Below are 22489 nucleotides of genomic sequence, written 5' to 3' on the forward strand. Positions count from 1 at the left end.
ATTTATTTTATTTTACAGTGGCACCTGATCTTGATTTAAGAGACCTACCTGATTTATGCTACTTAGCTAAAGAGGGTAGCAATTTCCGTCTTAAAATCCCAATTAAAGGCAAGCCTGTCCCAACTGTAACTTGGAAGAAGGATGAAGACCAGGCACTTACCGAGAGTGGAAGAGTTGCATTTGAATCTACAGCGGTTAACACCACACTTATAGTACATGATTGCCAGAAAGCTGATGCTGGAAAATACACAATAACTCTGAAGAATGTTGTTGGCAGCAGGGAAGGCACTATTTCTGTGAAAGTTGTTGGCAAACCTGGCATACCAACAGGTCCAGTGAGATTTGAAGAAGTCACAGCTGATGCCATAACCTTGAAGTGGGGCCCTCCAAAAGATGATGGTGGTTCAGAAATTACTAACTATGTCCTAGAGAAGAGAGATAATGTAAACAATAAGTGGGTGACTTGTGCTTCTGCAGTCCAGAAAACCACATTTAGAGTTACAAGACTTCATGAAGGAAATGAATATACATTCAGGATCAGAGCTGAAAATAAATATGGAGTAGGTGAAGGTCTTAAATCTGAGCCTGTCATTGCAAAACATCCGTTTGGTAGGTATTAAATATAATTTTCAAAAGTGAAAAAAAAAAAGCTTTAATATTGACATTTACTTATAACATTACTGCTTTTTTTTTTTTCTTCACATTATTTAGATGTGCCAGATGCTCCTCCACCTCCCAACATTGTTGATGTTCGTCATGAATCTGTAGCTTTAACTTGGACTGATCCCAAAAGAACTGGAGGCTCACCAATCACAGGTATGATCCAAAATCACAGTATCACAGTATTGCCAAGGCTGGAAGAGACCTCAAGGATCATTGAGTCCAACCTGTCACCACAGACCCATGACTACACCATGACATCAAGTGCCACATCCAATCCCCTCTTGAACACCTCCAGGGATGGTGACTCCACCACCTCCCCGGGCAGCCCATTCCAATGACTAATGACTCTCTCAGTGAAGAACTTTCTCCTCACCTCGAGCCTAAAGTTCCCCTGGCGCAGCTTGAGACTGTGTCCCCTCGTTCTGGTGCTGGTTGCCTGGGAGAAAAGACCAACCCCTTCCTGGCTACAACCACCTTTCAGGTAGTTGTAGAGGGCAATGAGGTCACCCCTGAGCCTCCTCTTCTCCAGGCTAAACAATCCCAGCTCCCTCAGCCTCTCCTCATAGGGCTTGTGCTCAAGGCCTCTCACCAGCCTTGTTGCCCTTCTCTGGACACGTTCAAGTGTCTCACTGTCCTTCTTAAACTGAGGGGCCCAGAACTGGACACAGTACTCAAGGTGTGGCCTAACCAATGCAGAGCACAGGGGCACAATGACTTCCCTGCTCCTGCTGGCCACACTATTCCTAATGCAGGCCAGGATGCCATTGGCCTTTTTGGCCACCTGGGCACACTGCTGGCTCATGTTTAGGCAGCTGTCGATCAGCACCCCCAGGTCCCTCTCCGTTTGTCAGCTCTCCAGCCACTCTGACCCCAGCCTGTAGCTCTGCATGGGGTTGCCTTGGCCAAAGTGCAGCACCCGGCACTTGGACTTGTTAAATGACATCCCATTGGACTCCACCCATCTGTCCAGTCGGTCGAGGTCCCTCTGCAGAGCTCTTCTACCCTCTAACTGACTAACATCTGCTCCTAACTTTGTGTCATCTGCAAATTTGCTGATGACTGACTCAATCCCCTCATCCAGATCATCAATGAAGATATTAAGGAGGATGGGGCCCAGCACTGATCCCTGGGGGATGCCCCTGGTGACTGGCCACCAGCTGGATGTGGCACCATTCACCACCACTCTCTGGGCTCGGCCCTCCAGCCAGTTCCTAACCCAGCACAGAGTGTTGCAGTCCAAGCCTCGAGCTGACAGCTTAGCCAGCAGTTTGCTGTGGGGGACGGTGTCAAAGGCCTTGCTGAAGTCCAGGTAGACCACATCCACAGGCCTCCCCACGTCCACGAGACGGGTCACCTGGTCGTAGAAGGTGATCAGGTTGGAGAGGCAGGATCTGCCCCTCCTAAATCCATGTTGGCTGGACCCGAGCCCTTGGCCATCCTTCAGGTGTGCAGTTATTGCCACCAGGATATTCTGCTCCATCATTTTCCCTGGCACTGAGGTCAGGCTGACTGGCCTGTAGTTTCCAGGTTCCTCCATCTGACCCTTCTTATGGATGGGGACCCCATTGGCCAGTTTCCAGTCATCTGGGACCTCACCGGTGAGCCAGGACTGGAGGAAAATGATGGAAAATCCTCCCTAGTAGTTCTCTATGTTGAAGGGTAAGATAAAACAATCAGGGGTTAATGCTTTAAACTGAACAATTGATTTTACTGTTTTATATCCTATTCTTTCTCTAAGATTATTTTATAAAGAAATTTACTTAAATATAGGGAAAAGACTAACTGAGAAACAGTATTTTTTTTTCACAGAGACAAAATATCTAAAGAAAGAAATAAAAAAACCCACACCTTACCACACATTGCAGGCCTATATAACTAAAAATTTACATTTACATGCCGGAAGGAAACTTCAACCCACCACAACAAACATCTCATTGCAATTACAAATATTTTTAATGTGTGTTCACATCCATTTCTTAATCTCTTTTCCAGCATTCTGCTTGCATAATGGCTGTGTGGCATGCCATAGAGGAAGTATGATGTTTCACAATGTTAAGAGAAATCAAGATTTCTAGGAAACTCATCATATTTTCATCTCAACATTTATTTTCTAGGTTACCACATTGAAGTCAAAGAAAGAAATAGTCTCCTGTGGAAGAGAGCAAATAAAACACCACTAAGAATGAAAGATTTCAGAGTGACAGGGTTAACTGAAGGTCTGGAGTATGAATTCAGAGTAATGGCAATCAATATGGCTGGAGTTGGTAAACCAAGTCTGCCATCTGAACCAGTTGTGGCACTCGATCCTATTGGTAAGCCATCACAACAATAAAAAGGAAAAATCTGACATTTCAAATTACTTGTATTTGACCACTCCATATTATTCCTTGTTCTAGATCCCCCTGGGAAACCTGAAGTTATCAATATAACTAGGAGCTCAGTAACACTCATTTGGACAGAACCAAAATATGATGGTGGACATAAGTTAACTGGCTATATTATTGAAAAGCGTGATTTACCTTCAAAGACCTGGACCAAAGCTAATCATGTTAATGTTACAGACTGTGCATTTACTGTAACTGACCTTATTGAAGGCTCCAAATATGAATTCAGAATTAGAGCAAAGAACACTGCTGGAGCCATCAGCCCTCCATCTGAATCCACAGGAACCATAATATGCAAGGATGAGTATGGTATGTAGAAGGCATTTTAAAATGTAGAATTTTATTTGAATAATTATTACCAAATCCTCCTCCTTTTTTTTTCTTTCCCCTTCCCCCTATGTCCTCATTTTAACATTTGGGGTGTGTGTGTTTGTCTCTTTTTTTTCAACAGAGGCACCAACCATTGTTATGGATCCTACTTTGAAGGAAGGTTTAACAGTAAAAGCTGGAGAAAACATTACAGTGTCTGCTATTAGTATTCGTGGCAAACCACCTCCAACTTCAGCATGGTCAAAGGCTGGAAAAGATTTTAGACCTTCAGAGCTTGTGCACATTGAAACCACACCAACTTCTTCTACTCTAACTGTAAAATATGCTGCCAGAAAAGACTCTGGAGAATACACAATCACAGCAACCAATCCTTTTGGCACTAAGCAGGAGACTGTACATGTGAAAGTTTTAGATGTTCCAGGACCTCCAGGGCCTATTGAGATCAGCAACGTTTCAGCAGAAAAAGCAACTCTTACATGGTCCCCTCCTGCAGAAGATGGTGGATCACCAGTCAAATCATATGTTCTTGAAAAGAGAGAAACTAGCCGATTGCTCTGGACATTGGTTGCTGAAAATATTGAGAGCTGTAGACATGTTGTTAGTAAGCTCATTCAAGGAAATGAATATGTTTTCCGTGTCTCGGCAGTGAATCAATATGGCAAGGGTGAACCAGTACAGTCAGAACCAGTCAAAATGGTGGATAGATTTGGTATGTACAACAAGTTAAGAGATACCAGCATATTTTTATCAATTTCTGAAGACTTTATTTTTCTTTTGACTTTAATTTTTCCCCCCCTTAACAGGTCCCCCAGGCCCTCCTGGAAAACCAGAAGTTACAAATGTGACTAAAAATACTGTCACAGTTACCTGGAAAAGGCCAGCAGATGATGGTGGAAGTGAAATCACAGGTTACTATGTGGAGCGAAGAGAAAAGAAAGGTTTAAGATGGGTCAGAGCAACAAAGAAACCTGTTGCAGATCTTAGATGCAAAGTAACTGGTCTCCTGGAAGGAAATGAATATGAGTTCCGTGTCAGTGCAGAAAACAGAGCAGGAGTTGGACCACCAAGCGATGCTTCAAATTCTGTCATGTGCAAGGATGTTGCATGTTAGTATCATGCCTTTTCTTTTTTAGGGGTGGGGGAGATGGGGTGGGAACACTTTCAGGCAGCATAAAATTGGCTTCCTCTGTAATGTAATGTTTTATCTTTTCCACACTTTTCAGACCCACCAGGTCCACCTTCAAATCCAAGAGTGACTGATACTACAAAGACAAGTGCATCTTTAGCCTGGGGCAAGCCTCATTACGATGGTGGTCTTGACATCACTGGCTATATAGTAGAACATCAAAAGGAAGGAGAAGAAGAATGGGTAAAAGACACGACAGGGACTGCCTTAAGAATCACTCAGTTCGTTGTTGCTCGTCTACAAACAGGAGCCAAATACAATTTCAGAATCTCTGCCATGAATGCTGCAGGTGTTGGTGAACCAGCAATAATTCCAAGTGTGGAAATCAAAGACCGGGAAGAGATTCCTGACTTTGAATTAGATGCTGAACTAAGAAGAACACTTGTTGTTAGAGCTGGACTGACAATTCGAATTTTTGTGCCAATTAAAGGACGTCCAACTCCACAAGTTACATGGACAAAAGATGATGTTTCACTCAAAGGACGTGCCAGTATTGAAAATACAGACTCTTTCACACTCCTGATTGTCACAGAGTGCACCAGATATGATGCAGGAAAGTATGTCATGACTCTTGAAAATGCTGCTGGTAAGAAGACTGGCTTTGTAAATGTAAAAGTCTTGGATACACCAGGTCCACCAATAAACCTTAAGCCTAGAGAGATAACTAAAGACAGCATCACCCTCCAATGGGATATGCCTCTGATAGATGGCGGTTCACGTATAACAAACTACATTGTTGAGAAACGTGAATCAACTCGGAAAGCATATTCAACAGTCACAACCAACTGCCAGAAGTGTTCTTTCAGAGTTTCTAATTTGGCTGAGGGATGTGAATACTATTTCAGAGTGCTGGCTGAAAATGAGTATGGTATTGGTGAACCAGCTGAAACTGCAGAACCAGTAAGAGCTTCTGAAGCACCATCCCCACCTGAGAGCCTTAATATTATGGATGTAACACGGAACTCAGTTAGCCTGGCTTGGCCAAAACCAGAACATGATGGTGGCAGCAAGATCACTGGGTATGTAATTGAAGCACAGAGAAAAGGAACCAACCAGTGGGCACACATCACCACTGTAAAAACACTGGACTGTGTAGTAAAGAATCTAACTGAAAATGAAGAGTATACATTCCAGGTTATGGCAGTTAACAGTGCTGGAAGAAGTGCCCCAAGAGAAAGCAGGCCTGTTATTATTAAGGAGCAAACAATGTTACCAGAGTTTGACCTCCGTGGTATCTACCAGAAAACAGTCATTGCCAAAGCTGGTGACAATATCAAGATAGAAATCCCTGTGCTTGGTCGTCCAAGGCCTACCGTGACTTGGAAGAAAGAAGAACAGATACTTAAGCAAACACAAAGGGTAAATTATGAAAATACTGCAACTGCAACCATACTGACCATCAATGAATGTACTAGAAGTGATAGCGGTCAATATCCAGTGTCAGCTAAAAATATTGTTGGAGAAGTTAGTGAAGTAATCACAGTGCAGGTTCATGACATACCTGGACCTCCTACTGGACCAATCAAATTTGATGAAATTTCATGTGACTTCCTAACATTCTCATGGGAACCTCCTCTGAATGACGGTGGTGTACCAATAAGTAACTATGTTGTAGAAATGCGTCAAACTGACAGTACCACATGGACTGAATTGGCAACCACAGTGATACGTACTACATTTAAAGCCACCCGTCTTACTACTGGAGTTGAGTACCAGTTCCGTGTTAAAGCTCAGAACAGATATGGAGTTGGTCCAGCCATTACTTCAGAGTCTGTAGTAGCAAACTACCCATTTAAGGTACCTGGGCCTCCTGGCACTCCTCAGGTGATTGCGGTCACTAAAGAAACCATGACCATTAGTTGGCATGAGCCAGTAACTGATGGTGGAAGCCCAATTCTGGGATATCATGTTGAAAGAAAAGAACGAAATAGCATTCTTTGGCAGACTGTAAGTAAAATTATGGTATCTGGCAATATCTTTAAATCAACTGGACTCACTGATGGCATTGCATATGAATTCCGTGTTATAGCAGAAAATCTGGCTGGGAAGAGTAAGCCAAGCAAGCCCTCTGAGCCTGTGTTTGCTCTAGACCCAATAGATCCACCTGGTAAGCCAATACCTCTGAACATTACACGACATGCAGTTACACTGAAGTGGACTAAACCAGAATATAATGGAGGCTTTAAGATAACTGGATACACTGTTGAAAAAAGAGACCTTCCCAATGGCCGTTGGCTGAAGGCTAATTTCAGCAATATACTAGAGACTGAATTCACTGTAAGTGGGCTAACCGAAGATGCTGCCTATGAATTCCGTGTGATTGCTAGGAATGCTGGTGGGGCTGTTAGTCAGCCCTCTGAGCCGTCAGATGCAATAACTTGTAGAGATGACATAGAAGCACCAAGGATAAAGGTGGATGCTAAATACAAAGACACCATAGTGCTGAAAGCAGGTGAAGTTTTCAGACTTGAGGCTGATGTTTCAGGTCGCCCTCCACCAACTATGATGTGGACAAAAGGAGAAAAAGAACTTGAAGACACAGCAAAATTAGAAATAAAAATAGCAGATTTCTCTACTGTTCTTATCAATAAAGATTCCTCAAGGAGAGATGGCGGTGCCTATACACTTACTGCAACAAATCCTGGTGGCTTTGCCAAGCATATCTTCAATGTTAAAGTTCTTGATAGGCCTGGTCCCCCAGAAGGACCTTTACTTGTGTCTGATGTCACCGCAGAAAAATGTGTGCTATCATGGTTACCTCCACTTGACGATGGGGGAGCAAAAATTGACCATTATGTGGTTGAGAAACGTGAAACCAGCAGATTGGCATGGACAGCTGTAGCCACAGAAGTTCCATTAACTAAACTGAAGGTTACTAAGCTGCTGAAGGGCAATGAGTATGTGTTCCGTGTTATGGCTGTTAACAAATATGGAGTTGGTGAGCCTCTGGAATCGGAGCCCATTCTTGCAGTAAATCCATATGTGCCACCTGATCCACCTAAAATGCCTGAAGTTACAGCAATTACAAAAGATTCAATGGTTGTCTGTTGGGGACATCCAGATTCTGATGGTGGGAGCCCAATAACTAACTATATTGTGGAACGTCGAGACAGGGCTGGTCTGCGGTGGGTGAAATGTAACAAAAGAGTTGTTACTGACTTACGTTATAAAGTGTCTGGACTGACAGAAGGCCATGAATATGAATACAGAGTCATGGCTGAAAATGCTGCTGGAGTCAGTGAACCAAGCCAAACCAGTCCATTCTATAAAGCTTGTGATACTGTATTTAAGCCTGGTCCCCCAGGTAATCCTCGTGTTTTGGATAGCAGCAAGTCTTCAATTACAATAGCGTGGAACAAACCAATATATGATGGTGGTTCAGAGATCACAGGTTACATGGTTGAGATTGCACTACCTGAAGAAGATGAATGGAAGATTGTAACTCCACAAGCAGGTCTAAAGGCTACCTCTTTTACCATAACTGACCTGAAAGAAAATCAAGAGTATAAAATACGCATATATGCTATGAACTCTGAAGGACTTGGAGAACCTGCTCTTGTTCCTGGGACTCCAAAAGCTGAAGAAAGAATGCTACCTCCAGAAATTGAACTTGATGCAGAACTACGTAAAGTTGTCACTATTAGAGCCTGCTGTACTCTCAGGCTCTTTGTCCCAATTAAAGGAAGACCAGCACCTGAAGTAAAATGGACAAGAGAACATGGGGAATCTTTGGATAGAGCAAGCATTGAATCAACAAGCTCTTATACTCTACTTATTGTTGAAAACGTAAATAGATTTGATAGTGGCAAATATATACTGACAGTTGAAAACAGTTCAGGTAGTAAGTCAGCATTTGTGAATGTCAGAGTTCTTGATACCCCAGGGGCACCTCAAGATTTGAAAATAAAAGAAGTTACGAAATCATCAGTTACACTCACATGGGAGCCTCCTCTCATAGATGGTGGCTCAAAAATAAAAAATTACATTGTTGAAAAGCGTGAATCAACAAGAAAAGCTTATTCAACTGTTAATGCCAATTGCCACAAGACCAGCTGCAAAGTCGATTCACTGCAAGAAGGTTGCAACTACTATTTCAGAGTCCTAGCTGAAAATGAGTATGGAATAGGCCTTCCAGTTGAAACTTCAGAATCCGTAAAAGTTTCAGAAAGACCACTCCCACCAGGGAAAATAACTTTGTTGGATGTGACAAGAAATAGTGTATCCTTATCCTGGGAAAAACCTGAGCATGATGGTGGCAGCAGAATTCTGGGCTACATTGTAGAAATGCAAAGCAAAGGCAGTGAAAAGTGGTCAACTTGTGCTACAGTAAAAGTTACTGAAGCCACTATCACAGGATTGATCCAAGGTGAAGAATACAACTTCCGTGTTTCAGCTCAGAATGAGAAAGGTATCAGTGATCCTCGGCAGCTAGGTATACCAGTAGTTGCAAAAGATCTTGTGATTCCACCAGCTTTCAAACTACTTTTTACCACTTTCAGTGTTTTAGCAGGAGAAGACTTAAAGGTTGACGTTCCTTTTGTTGGTCGACCCAAACCTGCAGTGCTTTGGCATAAAGATGATGTGTCATTGAAGCAGACTACAAGAGTAAATGCAGAAAGTTCAGAAAATAACACAGTGTTAACAATAAAAGAAGCATGCAGAGAAGATGTGGGAACATATTTAGTTAAACTTACAAACTCTGCAGGTGAAGCAACTGAGACCCTTAATATTGTTGTCCTTGACAAACCAGGACCTCCAACTGGACCAGTAAAAGTAGATGAAGTAACAGCAGATAGTATTACAATTTCCTGGGAACCACCTAAGTATGATGGTGGTAGCTCCATCAATAATTATATTGTAGAAAAAAGAGATACTTCCACCACCACCTGGCAGATTGTGTCAGCTACAGTTGCAAGAACAACTATAAAAGCATGTCGATTAAAGACTGGCTGTGAGTATCAGTTCAGAATTGCAGCTGAGAACAGATATGGGAAGAGTACTTATCTCACTTCAGAGGCAATTGTAGCCCAATATCCATATAAAGTTCCCGGTCCACCTGGAACACCTTTTGTAGCAAATGTCTCAAAAGACAGCATGGTGGTACAGTGGAATGAACCAGTCAATGATGGTGGTAGCAAGATCATTGGCTATCACTTGGAGCGCAAAGAAAGAAACAGCATTCTGTGGACCAAACTGAATAAAACACCTATTCCAGATACCAAATTTAAAACAGTTGGCCTTGAAGAAGGTCTTGAATACGAGTTCAGGGTTTATGCAGAAAACATAGTTGGCATTGGAAAAGCAAGCAAAGCATCTGAATGCTATACTGCACATGACCCATGTGACCCTCCAGGCCGTCCAGAACCTATAATAGTTACAAGAAGCTCAGTAACACTTCAGTGGAAGAAACCTGTGTATGATGGTGGAAGTAAGATCACTGGCTACATTGTTGAAAAGAAGGAGCTACCTGATGGTCGCTGGATGAAAGCAAGCTTTACAAATGTTATTGATACCCATTTTGAAGTAACTGGTCTAGTTGAAAACCAGAGGTATGAGTTCCGTGTCATAGCACGAAATGCTGCAGGTATTTTCAGTGAACCATCTGAGAGCTCAGGGGCAATTACAGCAAGGGATGAAGTAGAACCACCTCATATAAGTATGGATCCAAAATACAAAGACACTATTGTAGTGCATGCTGGTGAGTCATTCAAGCTTGATGCTGATGTTCATGGCAAACCAATACCTTCGATTCAGTGGTTAAAAGGTGATCAAGAGCTGACAAGTACTGCTCGTATGGAAATAAAAAGTACCGATTTTGCTACAAGCCTAAGTGTGAAGGAAGCCATTAGAGTTGACAGTGGTCAGTATGTACTGTTGGCAAAGAATGTTGCTGGTGAAAAGAAAGTTCCTGTTAATGTCAAAGTACTTGATAGACCTGGACCACCAGAAGGTCCTGTTGAAATCACAGGCATTACTGCTGAAAAATGTGTGCTGTCATGGAAACCTCCACTACAAGATGGTGGTAGTGAGATTTCACACTACATTGTAGAAAAAAGGGAAACAAGTCGCTTGGTGTGGACTATCGTTGATTCAAATGTGCAAACCCTAAACTGCAAAGTTACAAAACTTTTAGAAGGAAATGAATATGTTTTCCGCGTCATGGCAGTAAATAAATACGGCGTTGGTGAACCTCTTGAGTCAGAACCAATACTTGCAAAGAACCCATTTGGAGTTCCTTTTCCACCGAAGGCACCAGAAGTCACAGCCATTACAAAGGATTCTATGATAGTTGTGTGGGAAAGGCCAGCCTCAGATGGTGGTAGTGAAATCCTAGGCTATGTACTTGAAAAACGAGATAAGGAAGGTATTCGCTGGACAAGGTGTAACAAACGCCTCATAAGTGAACTTAGATACAGAGTGACTGGGCTTCTAGAAAATCATGATTATGAGTACAGAGTTTCAGCTGAAAATGCTGCTGGTCTTAGCGAACCAAGCCCACCTTCCACGTACTACAAAGCATGTGATCCTATCTACAAGCCAGGCCCACCCAATAATCCTAAAGTTGTGGATGTTACAAGATCTTCAGTTTTCCTTTCGTGGGGTAAACCTATCTATGATGGTGGCGCTGAAATTCAGGGGTACATTGTGGAAAAGTGCGATGTAAGTGACGGTGAATGGGCAATTTGTACCCCTCCAACTGGAATTAAGAATACTCACATGGAAGTAGAAAAATTAGTGGAAAAACATGAATACAAATTCCGCATATGTGCAGTTAATAAAGCAGGAGTTGGAGAACATGCAGATGTTCCTGGTTCTGTTGTTGTGGAAGAAAAGATGGAGGCACCAGACCTTGACCTTGACATGGAATTAAGGAAGATTGTAAATGTGAGGGCAGGAGGTTCCTTAAGACTGTTTGTTCCTATCAGAGGTCGTCCAACACCTGAAGTAAAATGGGGTAAAACAGATGGTGAGATCAGAGAAGCAGCTATTATTGAAACCACTAGCAGCTTTACTTCTCTTGTTCTAGACAATGTTAACAGATTTGATACTGGAAAGTATACTCTGACATTAGAAAACAGCAGTGGAACAAAGTCTGCCTTTGTCAGTGTAAGAGTACTGGATACTCCAAGTGCACCTGTTAATTTAAAAATCAAGGAGATCACTAAAGACTCAGTTTCACTTTCATGGGAGCCTCCTCTCTTGGATGGTGGAGCAAAAATTAAGAATTACATTATTGAAAAGCGTGAAGCAACAAGAAAGGCATATGCAGCTGTTGTAACAAACTGCCACAAGACTTCATGGAAAGTAGATGAACTTCAGGAGGGCTGTTACTACTTCTTCAGAATCTCTGCTGAGAATGAATATGGAATTGGCCTCCCTGCAGAAACTAGTGACCCAGTTAAAGTTGCTGAAGTTCCACAGCCTCCTGGGAAAATAACAGTGGATGATGTCACAAGAAACAGTGTCTCACTAAGCTGGGCAAAACCTGAACATGATGGTGGCAGCAAAATCATACAATACATTGTAGAAATGCAAGTAAAGGGTAGTGAGAAGTGGTCAGAGTGTGCTCGTGTAAAAACACTAGAAGCAGTTATTACTAACCTAACTCAAGGGGAAGAATATCTTTTTAGAGTAATGGCTGTAAATGAAAAGGGTAAGAGTGATCCTAGAGCACTTGCTGTTCCAATAGTTGCGAAAGACCTGGTGATTGAGCCTGATGTAAGACCTGCTTTTCACAGTTATAGTATTCAAGTGGGACAAGATCTGAAAGTAGAAGTACCAATTGCAGGTCGACCTAAGCCAACTGTTACTTGGGTAAAAGATGGACAGCCATTAAGACAGACAACAAGAGTTAATGTTAGTGATTCCGCTGATCTCACTGCATTGAATATTAAAGAAACTAACAAAGAGGACAGTGGCACTTATGAAATCACTGTGGCTAATGTTGTTGGGCAAAAGTCTGCCTCTATTGAAATCATAACTCTAGACAAACCTGACCCTCCGCTAGGACCTGTGAAGTTTGATGAAATAAGTGCAGAAAGTATTACTTTATCATGGAATCCCCCAGCATACACAGGTGGCTGCCAAATCACCAACTATGTTGTTCACAAGAGAGATACAACCACCACTGTATGGGAAACAGTTTCAGCTACTGTTGCAAGAACTACATTGAAGGTGACTAAACTGAAAACTGGTTCTGAATATCAATTCAGAATATTTGCTGAGAACAGGTATGGGCAGAGCTTTGGACTGGATTCTGCACCAGTTGTAGCACAGTACCCCTACAAGGAACCAGGACCTCCTGGCACACCATTTGTGACAACAGTTACAAAAGATTCCATGGTCGTACAGTGGCATGAACCAATAAATGATGGCGGCAGTAGAGTGTTGGGCTACCATCTTGAGAGAAAGGAGAAAAATAGCATTTTATGGACTAAAGTGAACAAGACTATCATTCAGGACACAAATTTTAAAACAACTAACCTTGAAGAAGGAATCGAATATGAGTTCCGAGTTTCTGCAGAAAATATCGTTGGTGTAGGCAAAACAAGTAAAGTTTCTGAATGCTATGTAGCTCGTGACCCATGTGATCCTCCAGGTCGCCCAGAAGCTATAATAATAAAAAGAAGCTCTATTACCCTACAGTGGACCAAACCAGAATATGATGGTGGAAGCAAGATCACTGGTTATATAGTAGAGAAACGTGACTTGCCAGATGGTCGCTGGATGAAAGCTAGCTTCACAAATGTCATTGAAACTCAGTTCACTGTAACAGGGCTTACTGAAGACCAAAGATACGAGTTTAGAGTAATTGCGAAGAATGCTGCAGGGGCAATAAGCAAACCTTCTGACAGTACAGGACCAATAACAGCAAGGGATGAAGTTGAACTTCCACGAATTTCAATGGATCCAAAGTACAAAGACACAGTTGTCATAAATGCTGGTGAAACATTCAGAATTGAGGCTGATGTTCATGGAAAACCACTACCAACCATAAAGTGGTACAAAGGAGATAAAGAGCTTGAGGGAAATGCCAGATATGAAATAAAGAACACAGATTTCAGTGCATTAATAATTGTAAAAGATGCTATTAGAGTTGATGGTGGACAATACATTTTAGAAGCCTCTAATGTTGCAGGAACAAAGACAGCTCCAGTTAATGTAAAAGTCCTGGACAGGCCAGGACCTCCAGAGGGTCCAGTCCAAGTGACAGGAGTTACAGCTGAAAAATGTTCATTGGCATGGGCTCCTCCTCTTCATGATGGTGGCAGTGATATTTCTCATTACATTGTAGAGAAGAGAGAAACTAGTCGCCTAGCATGGACTGTTGTTGCTTCAGAGGTTTTACCTACAATGCTGAAAATAACAAAACTCTTGGAAGGAAATGAGTATGTTTTCCGTATTATGGCAGTTAACAAATATGGAGTTGGTGAGCCATTAGAATCTGCACCAGTAATGATGAAAAATCCATTTACAGTTCCTGGACCACCGAAGGCTTTGGAAATTACTAACATCACAAAGGATTCTATGACAATCTGTTGGAGCCGGCCAGACAGTGATGGAGGTAGTGAAATCATAGGTTACATAGTAGAAAAGAGAGACCGAGAGGGCATCAGATGGATAAAATGCAATAAACGCCGAATTACAGATTTACGATTAAGAGTTACAGGATTATCAGAGGACCATGACTATGAATTCAGAGTCTCTGCTGAAAATGCTGCTGGAGTGGGTGAACCAAGTCAAGTTTCTCCCTACTTTAAAGCTTGTGACCCTATGTTCAAGCCTGGCCCACCTACAAATACCCATGTTGTGGATACCACCAAAAGTTCAGTTACGCTTGCTTGGAGTAAACCTATTTATGATGGTGGCTGTGAAATCCAGGGATACCTTGTAGAGATCTGTAAAGCAGATGAAGATGAATGGTCACTTGTTACTCCACAGACAGGCATACGTGCTACTCGATTTGAAATCAAAAAGCTTACTGAACACCAAGAATATAAACTACGAGTGTGTGCCCTCAACAAGATTGGTGTAGGAGAGGCTGCATCAGTTCCTGGTACTATTAAACCAGAAGACAAACTTGAAGCTCCAGAACTTGATATTGACTCTGAGCTAAGGAAAGGGATAGTTGTTAGAGCTGGTGGGTCTGCCAGGATTCATATACCATTCAGGGGACGACCAACACCTGACATCACATGGTCTCGAGAAGAAGGTGAATTCACAGAAAAAGTTCAGATTGATAAAGGCATAAATTACACACAACTTTCAATTGACAATTGTGATAGAAATGATGCTGGAAAGTACATTCTTAAGTTGGAGAACAGCAGTGGCTCTAAATCTGCATTTGTTACAGTGAAAGTCTTGGACACACCAGGACCACCACAAAACTTAGTGGTAAAGGATATAAAGAAGGATTCTGCTGTATTGTCTTGGGAACCACCTATTATCGATGGTGGTGCAAAGATAAAGAACTATGTAATAGACAAGCGTGAGTCAACCAGGAAGGCATTTGCAAATGTAAGTGCTAAGTGTGGCAAGACAAGCTTCAAAGTTGAAAATCTTACAGAAGGAGCAATTTATTACTTCAGAGTGATGGCTGAAAATGAATTTGGAATTGGTGTTCCAGCTGAAACCAAGGACGCTGTCAAAGCCTCAGAGCCACCTCTGCCACCTGGCAAAGTAGTACTAACTGATGTGACTCAGAGAAGTGCATCACTTTCATGGGAAAAGCCTGAACATGATGGAGGTAGCAGAATTTTGGGATATATTGTTGAAATGTTGCCTAAAGGAACAGAGAAATGGAGTGTTGTGAGTGAGACCAAAACATGCAATGCAGTTGTGTCTGGTTTGAGTCAAGGGCAGGAATATCAGTTCCGTGTGATTGCCTACAATGAAAAAGGCAAAAGTGATCCCAGAGCTCTTGGAATTCCTGTGATAGCTAAAGACTTGACAATTGAGCCAAGTTTCAAACTGATGTTTAATACCTACAGTGTACAGGCTGGAGAAGATCTGAAGGTAGATGTACCATTTATAGGTAGACCCAAACCTACTATTGCATGGACAAAAGATGAGCAACCACTGAAACAGACAACCAGATTAAATATTGAGAATACATCAACATCAACTATCTTACATATTAAAGAAAGCAACAAGGAAGACTTTGGTAAATATACGGTAACAGCAACAAACACAGCAGGTACGGCAACAGAGCACCTGAGCATAATTGTACTGGAAAAGCCTGGACCACCACGTGGACCAGTCCGCTTTGATGAAGTTAGTGCAGACTTTGTTGTTTTATCATGGGATCCACCTGATTATACTGGTGGCTGTCAGATAAGCAACTATATAGTAGAAAAGCGTGACACAACCACTACCACATGGAGCATTGTGTCAGCAACTGTTGCAAGAACAACTATCAAAGCAGCAAAGCTTAAAACTGGTTCTGAATACCAGTTCAGGATTTCTGCTGAAAATAGATATGGGAAGAGTTCTCCCCTGGATTCTAAACCAGTTGTTGTGCAATACCCCTATAAGGTGCCTGGGCCACCCGGAACCCCATTTGTAACAGCATCATCGAAAGACCATATGATTGTACAATGGCATGAACCAGTTAATGATGGAGGAAGCAAAGTTCTTGGCTACCATCTTGAACGTAAAGATAAGAACAGCATTCTTTGGACAAAACAGAACAAGTCTCTCATTACAGACACCAAATATAAAACAGATGGCCTTGAAGAAGGTCTTGAATATGAGTTCAGAGTTTCTGCTGAAAACATTGTTGGCATTGGCAAAGTCAGCAAAGTATCAGAACTGTATGTTGCCCGAGACCCTTGTGACCCACCTGGCCGCCCAGAGGCCATTGTTGTTACAAGAAATAATATCACGCTACAGTGGAAAAAACCAGAATATGATGGTGGAAGCAAAATAACTGGATACATTGTAGAAAAGAAAGAGCTACCAGATGGTCGCTGGATGAAAGCCAGCTTTACAAATGTGTTGGAAACAGAATTTACAGTAAGTGGTCTTGTTGAAGACCAGCGATATGAATTTAGAGTGATTGCAAGAAATGCAGCAGGTTGCTTGAGTGAGCCATCTGAAAGTACAGGGCCCATTACTGCCAGAGATGAAATTGAAGCACCAGGGGCTTCACTGGATCCTAAATACAAAGATGTCATTGTTGTTCATGCTGGAGAAACCTTTGTTCTTGAAGCTGATATCCATGGCAAACCTATTCCTGACATTACATGGTCAAAAGATGGTAAAGAACTTGAAGAAGGAACTGCAAGAATGGAAATTAAATCTACCATTCAAAAAACAACTCTTACTGTGAAAGACTGTATAAGAGTAGATGGAGGTCACTACGCTCTTAATCTTAAAAATGTTGCTGGCACAAAATCTATACCGATCACTGTAAAAGTGCTTGACAGGCCAGGACCTCCAGAAGGACCTTTGAAGGTTACAGGTGTCACTGCAGAAAAATGTTACTTGGCATGGTCTCCACCCTTACATGATGGTGGTTCTAATATCTCACATTATATCCTTGAGAAGAGAGAGACAAGCAGGCTTTCATGGACACAAGTAGCAACAGATGTGCAGGCTCTTAACCACAAAGTAACCAGACTCCTTGCTGGCAATGAATACATTTTCCGTGTAATGGCAGTAAATAAATATGGAACTGGAGAACCCTTGGAATCTGAGCCAATTGTGGCTTGTAATCCATATAAACCCCCTGGTCCTCCTTCAACACCTGAAGTTTCAGCAATCACAAAAGATTCCATGATTGTAACATGGGGCCGCCCAGAAGATGATGGTGGAGCTGAAATTGAAGGTTACATACTTGAAAAACGAGACAAAGATGGTATCCGGTGGACCAAATGCAATAAGAAAAGGCTGATGGACTTGCGATTCAGAGTAACAGGTCTTACTGATGGGCATTTCTATGAATTTAGAGTTTCTGCTGAAAATGCTGCAGGGGTAGGGGAACCCAGTGAGCCATCAATTTTCTACCGTGCTTGTGACATGTTATATCCACCAGGTCCACCAAGCAATCCAAAAGTTACAGATACTTCCAGGTCATCAGTTTCTCTTGCCTGGAGTAAGCCCATTTATGATGGTGGTGCTCCAGTTAAAGGATATGTAGTAGAAGTAAAAGAAGCTGCTGCAGATGAATGGACTACCTGCACTCCACCAACAGGACTACAAGCAAAACAGTTCACGGTAACAAAACTGAAAGAGAACCAAGAGTATAACTTCCGCATCTGTGCAATCAACTCGGAAGGAGTAGGAGAACCTGCTACTATACCTGGTACAGTCATAGCAGCAGACAAAATTGAACCTCCTGAAATTGAACTTGATGCAGATCTCAGAAAAGTAGTCACTGTACGTGCTAGTAGCACATTACGCCTGTTTGTCACCATCAAAGGAAGACCAGAACCTGAAGTTAAATGGGAGAAAGCAGAAGGAACAATTAGTGAGCGAGCTCAGATTGAAGTCACCAGCTCCTATACAATGCTGGTCATTGATAATGTGAATAGGTTTGATAGTGGTAGATATAATCTTACTTTAGAGAACAACAGTGGCAAAAAATCAGCTTTCGTAAATGTTAGAGTGCTTGATACACCTAGTGCACCTCTTAATCTGACAATCAGAGAAGTGAAGAAAGATTTTGTAACATTAGCCTGGGAACCACCACTTATTGATGGTGGATCTAAAATTACCAACTACATAGTTGAAAAGCGAGAATCCACAAGAAAGGCCTATGCCACAGTTACAAGCAACTGCACTAAGAATTCTTTCAAAATTACTCAACTACAAGAAGGATGCAGTTATTACTTCCGTGTTCTGGCTGTAAATGAATATGGAGCTGGCTTACCAGCTGAAACACCTGATCCAGTTAAGGTTTCTGAACCACCTGCTCCACCTGCAAAGGTTGTTCTTGTTGATGTGACTCGCAACTCTGCTTCAATTAAATGGGAAAAGCCAGAAAGTGATGGTGGCAGCAAAATTACGGGCTATATAGTAGAAATGCAAAGTAAAGGAAGTGTAAAATGGAGTGCATGTACCCAGGTGAAAACATTAGAAGCAACAATAACAGGCTTAAGTATGGGGGAAGAGTATAGTTTCAGAGTGATCGCTGTTAATGAAAAAGGAAAAAGTGATCCAAGAGAACTTGGTGTCCCAGTCATTGCAAAAGATATTGAAATCCAGCCATCTGCTGAGCTCCTTTTCAACACATTTACTGTGAAAGCTGGAGATGATCTTAAGATTGAAGTGCCATTCAGAGGGCGACCTCTTCCAACTGTTATGTGGAAGAAGGATGGGAATCCCTTAAAAGAGACAACCAGGGTAAATGTTCAGACGTCAAAGACTTTAACTTCACTGACCATCAAGGAAGCTTCAAATGAAGATTTGGGACACTATGAATTACATCTTTCAAATACTGCTGGATCAACAACAGCCTCTCTAACTGTGGTTGTCCTTGACAGACCAGGACCACCAACTGATGTGCATATAGATGAAGTTAGTGCTGATAGTGTAACTCTTTCTTGGAAACCTCCAGCATATGATGGTGGGTGCCATATTAGCAATTACATTGTGGAGAAGCGAGAAACTACCACAACAACATGGGATGTAGTATCTGCAGCAGTTGCAAGAACATCAATTAAAATATCTCGACTCACCACTGGCTCTGAATATCAGTTCCGTATTTGTGCAGAAAACCGCTACGGGAAAAGCACTTACACCAATTCTCCTTCTGTTGTGGCAGAGTATCCATTTAAACCTCCAGGACCACCTGGAACTCCTCAAGTGGCACACGCAACTAAAGCCTTCATGATTGTAACTTGGCAGGTACCAGTTAATGATGGAGGCAGCAGAGTCCTAGGATATCACTTGGAGTGTAAAGAAAGAAGCAGCATTCTTTGGACAAAAGTTAACAAGAGCCTTATAACTGATACACAAATGAAAGTAACAGGTCTTGATGAAGGACTGCTGTATGAATATCGTGTGTATGCTGAAAATATTGCTGGAATAGGCAAATGCAGTAAATCATGTGAACCAGTTGCAGCAAGAGATCCATGTGATCCTCCTGGTCAGCCAGAAGTTACTAATATTACAAGAACATGCGTCTCACTGAAATGGACTAAACCAGAATATGACGGTGGAGCTAAAGTAACAGGATATATTATTGAACGCAGAGAGCTACCAGATGGACGTTGGCTAAAGTGTAATTTTACTAATGTGCAAGAAACATACTTTGACGTAGGTGGACTTACAGAAGACCAGCGATATGAATTCCGTGTCATTGCAAAGAATGCTGCTGGACTCTTTAGTCAGCCATCTGAATCAACTGGACCTGTGACTGTCAAAGATGATATAGAGGCTCCAAGAATTATGATGGATGCCAAATTCAGAGATGTTGTAGTCGTGAAAGCTGGAGAAGTGTTTAAAGTCAATGCTGATGTTGCAGGACGGCCAATACCAGTAATTTCATGGACAAAGGATGGCAAGGAGCTTGAAGGAAAAGCTAGAGTTGAAATAGTCTCAACAGATCACACTACTGCAATAACCATCAAGGATTGTATCCGAGGTGATTCAGGCCAATATGTACTAACACTGCAAAATGTTGCAGGAACAAAATCTCTGGCAGTTAATTGCAAAGTACTTGACAGACCAGGCCCACCTGCAGGCCCATTAGAAATAAATGGCCTTACTGCTGAAAAGTGCCATTTGTCATGGGGACCTCCTCAAGAAAATGGTGGTGCAGATATTGATTATTATATTGTAGAAAAACGGGAGACCAGCAGAATTGCATGGACAATTTGTGAAGGGGAGCTTAGAACAACATCCTGTAAAGTGACAAAACTACTGAAGGGTAATGAGTATATTTTCAGAGTAATGGGAGTTAACAAATATGGTGTCGGCGAGCCTCTAGAAAGTATTGCTGTCAAAGCCCTAGACCCATTTACAGTTCCAAGCCCTCCTACTTCCTTAGAGATCACCAGTGTGAGCAAAGATTCAATAACTCTGTGCTGGGCAAGACCCGAGTCTGATGGAGGCAATGAGATCTCTGGCTATGTAATCGAAAGGCGTGAGAAAACTAGCCTAAGATGGATTCGTGTAAACAAAAAGCCAGTGTATGATTTAAGAGTGAAATCATCTGGTCTTCGTGAAGGATGTGAATATGAATTCCGAGTATATGCAGAAAACGCTGCTGGCCTCAGTCTTCCAAGTGAAACCACACCATTGATTCGGGCAGAAGATCCAATCTTCTTGCCATCTCCCCCATCTAAGCCTAAGATCATGGATTCTTCAAGGTCAAATATCACAATTGGGTGGACAAAGCCACTGTTTGATGGAGGTGCTCCAGTAACAGGATACACAGTTGAATACAAGAAAACTGATGAAACTGATTGGACAACTGCTATTCAGAACTTAAGAGGCACAGAGTACACCATAGGAGGATTAGTATCAGGTTCTGAGTACGTCTTTAGAGTAAAATCCATTAACAAAATGGGTGTGAGTGAACCAAGTGATGTCTCAGAACCTCAGGTAGCAAAAGAAAGAGAAGAAGAACCTGCCTTTGATATTGACAGTGAGATGCGGAAGACTTTAATTGTAAAGGCTGGTGGATCATTCACAATGACTGTTCCTTTCAGGGGCAAACCAGTTCCAAATGTAACATGGAACAAACCAGACACTGATCTTCGTACACGAGCAAGCATCGACACTTCAGATCATTGCACATCTCTTACTATTGAAAAAGCAACAAGAAACGATTCTGGAAAATACACATTAACACTGCAAAACATCCTGAACACTGCTACTTTAACTTTAATTGTCAAAGTTCTTGATACTCCTGGTCCACCATCTAATGTCGCAGCAAAAGATGTAACTAAAGAATCTGCTGTGTTAACTTGGGATGTTCCTGAAAATGATGGTGGGGCACCTGTGAAGAACTACATTATTGAAAAACGAGAAGCTAGCAAAAAAGCGTGGGTCACTGTGACAAACAATTGTCATCGCCTGTCCTACAAAGTGACTGGATTGCAAGAAGGTGCCATTTACTACTTCCGAGTTTCCGGAGAAAATGAATACGGTGTTGGAGTACCTTCTGAGACCAAGGAAGGAACAAAAATAACAGGTGTGTTTTACTAAGAACAGTATTTGTTAGGATTTAAAAAATACATGCTTTAAAATGTTTACTTCAAAATAGATTTAATACTTTCTATATTCTTTATACTAAGAAAAATAAATTGATTTGTGGTAGGTATGTTTGTAGTTTTACAAGTAAAAAAATATCTAAGTAATAGCTTGCTTTTAAATTTTTGCTTGCATTTTACTTAAACTATTTCTAATACATAAATTAATTAAAAAATACATTTTCTCAATCTATATAGCTTAAACTATTTCTAATATACTAATTCATTTAAAATCACATTTTCTCAATCTAGATAGCTTTCCTCTGTAATTGCTATTATACAAAGTTAATAATTGCTATATTACTTAACCTGTTGCACTTTTATTCCTCAGAAAAACCCAGCCCACCCGAAAAACTTGGAGTAACAAATGTCACAAAGGACAGCATTTCACTGTCATGGCTAAAACCAGAACATGATGGTGGAAGCAGAATTATAAGCTACCTCATTGAAGTTCTTGAGAAAGGACAGCAAAAATGGGTCAAGTGTGCAGTAGTAAAGACAACTCATCATGTTGTCCATGGTCTTAAGGAGAATGTTGACTATTTCTTCAGGGTGTCTGCAGAAAACCAGGCAGGTTTAAGTGATCCTAAGGAACTACTGCTCCCTGTTACAGTTAAAGAACAATTAGGTATGCTTTCTGACATGAGACAAAAATTGATACATATTAAATTGCACTTCTATTTAAAAAGCAAGAATATTTTTTTCATGTTATGAAAATGTTTTCT

At 41.6% G+C, this 22489-nt stretch overlaps 1 protein-coding gene across 28 annotated transcripts in view; it reads left to right on the plus strand.

Moving 5' to 3' along the window:
• The window catches only part of TTN (titin), a 250969-nt gene that overhangs the window by 199526 nt on the left and 28954 nt on the right, over positions 1–22489 (plus strand). For all 28 annotated transcript variants that reach the window (XM_068138463.1, XM_068138479.1, XM_068138485.1 and 25 more), the window contains 8 exons: positions 19–609; positions 712–816; positions 2778–2975; positions 3060–3356; positions 3499–4086; positions 4181–4483; positions 4601–21706; positions 22096–22392. In XM_068138463.1, coding sequence (XP_067994564.1) covers positions 19–609; positions 712–816; positions 2778–2975; positions 3060–3356; positions 3499–4086; positions 4181–4483; positions 4601–21706; positions 22096–22392 — 19485 coding nt within the window. The remainder of the gene's footprint in view (positions 1–18; positions 610–711; positions 817–2777; positions 2976–3059; positions 3357–3498; positions 4087–4180; positions 4484–4600; positions 21707–22095; positions 22393–22489) is intronic.

The sequence above is a fragment of the Melanerpes formicivorus genome, unplaced genomic scaffold, assembly GCF_026170545.1.
Source record: "Melanerpes formicivorus ecotype bairdi unplaced genomic scaffold, bMelFor1.0.p_v2 SCAF_5, whole genome shotgun sequence".
Classification (NCBI taxonomy): Eukaryota; Metazoa; Chordata; class Aves; order Piciformes; family Picidae; genus Melanerpes; species Melanerpes formicivorus.